At 46.3% G+C, this 9043-nt stretch overlaps 1 protein-coding gene across 5 annotated transcripts in view; it reads left to right on the forward strand.

Moving 5' to 3' along the window:
- cdk5rap1 (CDK5 regulatory subunit associated protein 1) overlaps window positions 1-9043 on the forward strand; it is a 36433-nt gene that overhangs the window by 22125 nt on the left and 5265 nt on the right. For 4 of the 5 annotated variants that reach the window (XM_069884642.1, XM_069884641.1, XM_069884643.1 and 1 more), the window contains 3 exons: window positions 5603-5658; window positions 5778-5908; window positions 8872-9021. In XM_069884642.1, coding sequence (XP_069740743.1) covers window positions 5603-5658; window positions 5778-5908; window positions 8872-9021 — 337 coding nt within the window. Of the gene's footprint in view, window positions 1-5602; window positions 5659-5777; window positions 5909-8152; window positions 8284-8871; window positions 9022-9043 lie in introns of those variants that run through there. The other variant, XM_069884645.1, reaches the window with a different exon arrangement.

Genomic DNA, 9043 nt, shown 5'->3' on the forward strand with positions numbered 1-9043 from the left:
TCGGGTCAGCAAGTGATGCAGTCCACCATCGTAAACAGGTAACGATTCCTCCTGGAAACGGGTAAGGGCCCGACGATGTCCACGTGAATGTGGCTGAACCATTCCCGGGCGTCCTTGAACTCCTGTACAGGCGGCCTGGTGTGCCTATGCACCTTGGACATCTGGCAATGGGTGCATGTTATGGCCCAGCCCGAGATCTGCTTCTGCAGCCCATGCCATATGAACCGTTCTGCCACCATCGAGACCGTGGATCTGATGGATGGATGTGAATGAAGACCTGCCTGTGCCACTGCTGGGGAACCACTGGTCGCAGGGTGCCCATGGAGATATTGCACAGGATGGTGCCTCCGCCGCTCGGAGTCGGGAGGTCTCGGAACTGCAGACCCATGATGGCGGTCTTGAAGGCCCTCGTCTCCTCATCCACTTCCTGGTCCCAGGCGAGCTGGTCGAAGTAGAGGCCAGGCATCAGCGCGCAGATGGCCGGTCGCAAGAGTCCATCGGCAACCACATTATGCTTCCCTGCCTTGTGCCGAATGTCGGTGGTAAATTCCGACAAAAAGGAGAGGTGTCGCTGCTGGCCAGCCGACCAGGGATCCTTTGCCATCGCGAGTGCCTGGGTGAGGGGTTTGTGGTCGGTTAAGATGGTAAAAGTCCTCCCCTCCAAAAAATAGCGGAAATGCCAGACCACGAGGTTCATGCCCAGTAAATCGTGGTCGAAGGCACTATACTTGTGTTCCAGCGAGCAGAGCAGGCAGCTGAAGAATGCCAGCGGCTTCCAATGTCCATTCACCTGTGGCAGAGGCATCGACAGAGAGTGCCATATGCAGGTTGGTGGGCGAGCATGGTGGCCTTCACGAGGGCATCCTTGGTGGCCTCGTATGAGGTGCAGGCTTCTGGGTTCCAAGCGAGGGTTCTGTGCTTGGCTGCAATGAGGGCGAATAGCGGCTGCATGATGTGCACAGTTCCCGGGATGAAGCGGTTGTAAACATTGACCATACCAGCCTTGAGGCTGTCCAGGCATGGGAACAACCTGATAGCGGCAACCTTCGCAGCGGCAGGCATGGCTCCTTCGGCTGCGATGGTATGGCCCAGGAATTGCATGATCTCTTTCCCGAACTGGCAATTGGCCAGGTTGATGGTAAGGCCGAAGTCGGCCAGCCAGGAGAAAAGGGTGCATAGGTGGGCCTTGTGTTGCGCCTGGTCCTTTCTGACGAGGATGTCGTCCAAATAAATAAAGACAAAATCCAAGTCCCTGCCTATAGAGTCCATGAGGCGCTGGAAGGTCTGAGTGGCATTCTTGAGCCCGAACGGCATGCGCAGGAATTCGAACAAGCCAAAGGGGGTGATGATGGCCGTTTTGGGTATGTCCTCAGGCTGCACCGGGATCTGGTGATATCCGCACACCAGATCAACCTTGGAGAAAACCCTCGCACCGTGCAGGTTGGCCGTAAAGTCTTGGATGTGAGGGATGGGATAACGGTCAGGAACTTTTGCCTCGTTGAGCTGTCGATAGTCTCCGCAGGGACACCAGCCTTCGGAGGCTTTTGGGACCAGGTGGAGTGCGAGACCCACGGGCTGTCAGACCGCCGAATGATCCCCAGTTCCAACAGGTGCAAAAACTCATCCTTCGCCACCTGGAGCTTGTCAGGCAGGAGTCGGCGTGCCTTGGCATGAACCAGTGGGCCATGGGTGGGGATGTGGTGGAGCAAGGCAGCAGAGAACTGTGGCTTGAGGAGTGTTGGGAATTTGTCCAGGATTCGCTGGAACTCGTCTCTGGGCATGCTGATCGTGGCCATCTACGGTTGCTCCGAGCAGGAGGCATCGAGGCGAACGGCCTGGAAGGTACAGGCGTTCTGTGTGCGAGGAGGAAGTCTGCACCCAGGATGGCGGTTGGGAGGGACAAGACGGTGAACCTCCACGTGAAATTCCGTTGGCCGATCTGGAAATGGACTGTCTTGTCTCCATACTTCCAGATTGCTGTTGCGTTGGCTGTATGGAGGAGAGGTCCACGAGGTCGGTTCCTGGACTCGACGACCGTGGCTGGGATGACGCTGATCTGGACTCCAATGTCAATGGGGAACCGCCGGCCACTGACTGAGTCCCGCAGATAGAGGAGGCTATGTCATTGGCCAGCTGCCGCAGCCATTAACAGCGGCCGACCTGATCGTTTCCCTGGAATGAGCAGGGCTGACGACACTTCCGAGCCTTGGCTCCCCAGCCCTGGTGGTTGAAGCAGAGGCCTGGAGTGGATGCTGCGGCCTTGTTTATGCTCTTGGGGGGGCCCCTGCAGGGGCCAAATGCTCTACTGCAGCGCTAGGGGCAGGCATGGCGTGCCCGTGCCTCGTGATCTACTGGACCACTAAGCCCTCTGGGAATCATGTGAGCCATAGCTCTTGGACCTTCGGGGCTACCTTCCTCGGGTTGGTGAAGCTCTCCTGGACCAGCAGAGGAAGATGCACTCGAAGAGTGGGCAGTTGGTGTGATCACCCATGAGCGTGAGCATCTCGTCCATCAGCTCCATCGGGGACCTGTCCCCCAGGGCATCGAGTTGCTGCATCCGAGCGGCATGCTGGTCCCTGGATAGTCCAAGAGATCCGGTAAGCAATTGCTTGATGGTCTCGTATTTGTCTTCGGCGGGTGGGGGCTGAACGAGGTGCAGCACGCGTCTGGCGGTGGCCTCGTCCAGGACAGCAACCACATGGTAGAATTTGGTCGTGTCGGATGAAATCTGGCAGAGGTGAAACTGAGCCTTCGTGTAGCCAAACCAGGTCTCCGGCTCCTGAACCCAGAATTTAGGCAGTTTCACGGCTATAGCGCTGATCCCAGGCTTACTCACGATGGGTTCAAAGACGTTTGAACCAGTCGGGGTCACCAATTGTAGCGGCAGCTACCCTGCTCCTGCAATAACACACACAACCAGATGGGTTGAGCTCAGTGAGCAGACTAGTTTATTGCAGGCTGCTGGGCTGCACTTATACTCCCAGCCCGGACCTGGCTGAGAACCGCACTGGAGGGCGCTGACGTCATCCGGGCGTCATGTGGTCCCCCAGCGCGGGCTTCTGAGCCCTGTGCTGTGAGTAAGGGAAAACCCCCGACGCCACCATTTTGACCAGCTGCCCACCCCCACCCGCGTGCCTTACAAGCCGGGCCGGTTCGGCTGCCTCGTGGTGAGCTGCCACAGTACCCACTTTTTGCTATCTGATGGAAAGCTCTGTACTTGCATTATTGTCAGAGCTCTTCTTCTAGCAGTTAAAATGTAAATTTTGATGTAAAGATGAAACTTAATAAGTATTCATTAAATTATGGAAAATGTTTCCTGTTGTATCAAACACCCTTGAAGCTTTGAAATTCTTTCTAAATTCTGGGATATAGCTAATATAATGCTATAGTTTATATTATTACTTAGTAAAGACATTTCACAGTTACATAGAAGTTGCAGATAAATTGAAATCTGACATACCAACTTGAAAACAATGCTGTGACAAGTCATTTCCAGGGCATAAGTACACTAATAGAACTTTGGTAGAGTTATACTGCACAGCTACAGGCTCTTCAGCCCATCATTTTCTATGCCACCTGTTGTACTTTGCTACACTTGTCATCTATTATTACCCATCAAAATTTAAAGTGGTAGTACTGCCAGAGCTGCTGTAACAGTAGCACTGCCACTGGTGCAGAATCAGGAGAGCGGAGACACAAAGCTGCCCCAAAAGGTTCAACCGCCCATTCCTAATATTGACAGCTCCATACAGGCTTTAAACAAATGTGTTTATTTTAAAATCCTGCAACCGTGGGGTCTGTGCTGGTCACGATCTTGAGGGATTGCAGACTCTAGGGCACCAGGAATAGAAAGAACACCACCCCTATTGAGATGAAGGAGAGGATGTTGGCCACGGTAGTCCTGCAACCGTGGGGTCTGTGCTGGTCACGATCTTGAGGGATTGCAGACTCTAGGGCACCAGGAATAGAAAGAACACCACCCCTATTGAGATGAAGCAGAAGATGTTGGCCACGGTAGCGAGCAAGCAAGGGGTTCAGTGGTTGAGGGACCCACACACAGTCTGCAGGCGACTTGTGGTCAGGAGGCCTGCATGGGCTGCTGGAGACTGGCTCATGAGAACCAGGATTTGAGAGGGTATTGAGGACAAAAATGGCTCCCAAAGAGCCTCAGGCACTGAAGGCTTCCTGATTTGTGTTGGAGTTTTGGATCTGGAGCTCAGGTTGCCGATGGATCGAACAGGAGTTTGTGCCGCTGCAGAGGCTGTGGGGGCACTGAAGGCAAATCCACAACATTCAGGGACTCTAAAAGGACTTTCTTTTGCTTCTCTTTTTACTTTAAGGGGCGCTGGGCAACACTTTGCCTTACAATAGGTAGAAGACAATTTTGTTTTTTTATTACATGTTCTGTACGATTACATGACAATAAAGGAATCTTGATGAAGGCACACCAATGCCTCTACTTTCTCAGAAACTTGCGGGAATTTGGCACATCTCCAGCTGCACGATCAAGATTATCCTGTCAGGATGCAACACTGCATGCTGCAGGAGCTGCTCTGCTGAAGCCCATATAAACTGCGGAGAATTGTGAACGTAGTTCAGACAACCATACAGACCTCCCTTCCCTCCAGTAAATTCATCTACATTTCCCAATAACTTGGTAAAACAAACAACATACTAAGGGATTCATCCCACCCCTTCTCCTTTCTCCTGTCTGGAGGAAGATTTAAGGGCATGAAAGCTTGCACCAGCAGATTCAAGGATGGTGTCATTCCTTCTATTATCAGACTACTGAACAAATGACACACACATAAATGTTGCCCTTGCTCTGTTCAAATTGATCTCTCTCTGTAATTGTACTCCGTTCTATTCTACTCCTCTTATATATAGATAGACTTGCTGGTTAGAATGCAAAACAAACTTTGTTCCATTCTATGTGACAATAAATTAAACCCTGAAGCTAAGCTTTTATTTCACCAATTGCAACCCGAGTTTCATATAGACTCAAACTTCACTCAGTCTATTCATTTAGCAAATTTAGTTAAATTTGGTTGTACAGACTTTTACAAGTTAAAATCACCTTCCTTGCAGTTCAATGCACTAATTGTGGAACGATTTCAACATTCTGTGAAAAGTCACCATTAGTGACCTATGCTGGTTAATCCATAATCTGTTCCATATCTCATTTGCAAATATCTTTTTTAAATTAATTTTAATTTGTGCACAAGCCAGTTCCCCCCAAATAACCCAATTATCTTAAAAACCCTGTACTGTCTGAAATTAAAGGTTCTTCTTCATTTGCATCATTGTCAACTCATCCTTGGCTCTGCAACCCTTTTCACCTATACTTGACCTTGTTTCTTCATCCTTGTATCCCTGATCACCAATGCACTTTTATTTCACATTTGGTGGCAGATTTCCTACTCCCTAGAATATCTCTCTAATCCCTTCAATTTTGCATATTTTCTTCCCAACTTTGAAAGCTTCCTCTTCCACTCTTGATTTTGTGCACTTTTTTATCTTTTATATTTTACGAGTATGGTCCTATGCATAAATGTTAATTTTGATGAGCAATATTTGTTAATTGAATACTTTATGATTACAGGTATACTAGAGAGGCATATTTGGAATTAGTTGAACACGTACGCAAGATCATCCCAGGTAACTCCATCTTTGTTTTTCTCACATAGACCATTAATTAAGTTCTGAATAATACAGTTTGCTTACAATATTTACCTGTCAGATTTATATTTTTCATTCATTGCACATGAAACAAACAGGTGTAAGCTTAAGTAGCGATTTCATTGCTGGATTTTGTGGGGAGACGGAGGACGATCACTTGCAGACCATATCTCTTCTTCGACAGGTCCAATATAATGTGGGATATCTTTTTGCTTACAGCTTGAGAAAGGTGAGTCACACAAATTACTTTATCTTATAATTAGTGTAGAGAAGGTCAAATGTGTTTATATTTGGTAGTTTCATAATTTCATTTTTATACCATTCTTTTAATTTATGTTATTCATTCACCTCTTAATATAGTTGTTCCATTTAAAAAAAAATAGAAGTGACTTATGGATGTATAATTTTGACTTTTTTTGGAATTCTATACTACCCGCTTCATATTTCAACATTAAGCTGCTGAGATTTAGGTGATCTTAAGTTAAGAAGAGTAGAAAATGAAAGGCTGTCTGGAAAGTATCAGCCTAGTCATGTCTGAATACAGTATGCAACAATGTTTCTTTCAAGACCAAGAAGCTTATTATTGATTTTAGTCGGAGGGACCAATCACCCATCTGAATTGATAGGACAGTGGTGGAAAATGTTAGTACCTTCAAGTTCCTGTGGGTCCATATATTGGAGGACCTCTCCTGGACGTCTAGGCAACTATGAAGAAAGCATTGCCAATGCCCCAACTTTTTTAAAATTCTGAGGAGATTTGTCATGCCATTGAATACTCTGTCAGACTTCTGAGGTGCATTGTGAAAAGTATGCAGACTGCTGCGTTGCAGCTTTGGTTGGTAATTCAAGTGCCTGGGAACACAGAAGACTGCAGAAAGTAGCAAAAAGCTGTCCATCATGGCCTCTGGCCTCCCATCGATTGAGGACAACCAGGTGAGGTGCCTCAGAAAGGCAGGCAAAATCATAAAGAACTCCCATAGTTCTGCTCATGACCTCTTCTTGCTTCTACCTTCAGGCAGAATGTACAGAAGCCAGAAGCCCAGCACTTCTTGATTCAAGAACATTTTTTTTCCCAAATGGCTATCAGGCTCTTGAACCTCCCCTTTCTACCCAAACAATAATTTATTCCAGGACCATAAATAGACTTGTCTGCACTATTTACTGAACTTTTTTTCTACACTAAATGCATCTTTGAGTATTTATTTATATATTTATTAACTCTATCTGTCTTGGCATAATTTAATATATATTGCTTTTTCTTTTTCAATAACTGTCTGTTTCGCTGGGGCACATGAAGAATTTCAGTACTTATATAAATAGTACTTGTGTGTATAATAATAAACTCATTATCAAATGTTATCAAAGGTATGGGTGAAGCATTTAACAACAGATTCAAGCAAAGTTGGGGTCCAATATGGAATCGAAAAATAATGAACTGCTTGAAAGGCATGAAGTTGTTTGTCAGGGTTCAGAAGCAATAACTTTTGCTTTCCCATGGTTTAGTTGTGTGCCTTTTATCCAGAGTTGAATATTGACACTAACAATGAAGGGGGTTTATAGAGTTTGTTGTTAGTGTAGAGTCAAATTTATAGAACATGCCTTGTGTTCAAATGAGGAGAAAGTAGCATGTCTTTGAGATTTATGCAGCATGGACAGATTCAGGGAGCTCGAGAGGTAATAGACAAACCTCGACAAAATAAGTAATTGTGGATTATTTTGTCTACTAATGGATAATCCATCCTCAACATCCATTGGAGCGCTTTCATCCCTAACGTCGAAGTACTCGAGATGGCAGAGGTCAACAGCATCGAGTCCACGCTGCTGAAGATCCAGCTGCGCTGGGTGGGTCACGTCTCCAGAATGGAGGACCATCGTCTTCCCAAGATCGGGTTATATGGCGAGCTCTCCACTGGCCACTGTGACAGAGGTGCACCAGAGAAGAGGTACAAGGACTGCCTAAAGAAATCTCTTGGTGCCTGCCACATTGACCACCGCCAGTGGGCTGATATCGCCTCAAACCGTGCATCTTGGCGCCTCACAGTTTGGCGGGCAGCAACCTCCTTTGAAGAAGACCGCAGAGCCCACCTCACTGACAAAAGGCAAAGGAGGAAAAACCCAGTGCCCAACCCCAACCCACCAATTTTCCCCTGCAACCGCTGCAACCGTGTCTGCCTGTCCCGCATCGGACTTGTCAGCCACAAACGAGCCTGCAGCTGACGTGGACTTTTACCCCCTCCATAAATCTTCGTCCGCGAAGCCAAGCCAAAGAATGGATAATTGGCTCTTGAATCACATGGTGGCAGGTTTTTTTTAGCAGAATACCAGAGCATCACCACTGGAGGATGAATTAAAAATAGAAAATGGTGGACATAATCAGTGGTCAGGCGGCATTTTCAGATCAATTACTTTGTTTTTCGCTCTAGATATTGCCTGAGTAGCTGAATATATCCAACATTTTCTGTTTTTATTTTAGATCTCCAGCATCTGCAGTTTTTTATTTTACTTGGTGAGTGGAAGAGAATTTAATCAATTATGACAAGGCCAAGAAAAATGCGGGGAATGGTTGCCCTCATACAGTAACATAGGACACCATCTGTGATTTTGGTAGGTATTGTTTTATTTCCTCGATGGTAGAAACTTGTCAAGAAGGATTTACAAGTTTTGGGACAAATACGCATACATTTGTTTCAATAGCTTGTTCAAGGATTTGAGAGGAAAGAAAATTGGAGAAACAGATATGATTTGCAAATGTAGAGAGGAGGTGTACGATGCAGGGAATGGAAAGATTATTATAAAACCAAAAAATGTTTGACATGGTTAGCACATTATTACAGTGCCAATGACCCAGGTTCGAATCGGACACGGCATATAATGAGATTGTACGTTCTCCCTGTGTCTGCATGGGTTTTCACCAGGTGATTAATTGAGGTATTTAGGCAGCGTGGGCTCATGGGCTGGAAGGACCTATTACCGTGCTGTATGTCTAAATATAAATTTAATTTAAAAGCATTTAACTTTGTTGTCCAGAGATTATTTTCCATTCCTTTTTCATGTTCTTGTCAAATTTGTATTATAACAGTATTTTGAAAAAAGTAGCTAAAGTGATAGAAACATCACTGTTGTTCTTCACAGAAACTAAAAATAATTTACATTCGAAAGTTAGAAACAATCCTGTTACTGTGCCTTTTCTAGAAAACACATGCCCATCACAAAATGAAGGACAGTGTTCCTGCAGTTGTAAAGCAGCGTCGTTTGGAAGAACTCATTGCTGTGTTCCGAGAGGAGGCAACTAAACTCAACACTGAGCTTGTTGGAACTGAGCAAGTTGTGCTCGTAGAAGGGGTAAGTAAGAAGAGGTCAAAGT

The sequence above is a fragment of the Narcine bancroftii genome, chromosome 6, assembly GCF_036971445.1.
Source record: "Narcine bancroftii isolate sNarBan1 chromosome 6, sNarBan1.hap1, whole genome shotgun sequence".
NCBI classification, from domain to species: domain Eukaryota; kingdom Metazoa; phylum Chordata; class Chondrichthyes; order Torpediniformes; family Narcinidae; genus Narcine; species Narcine bancroftii.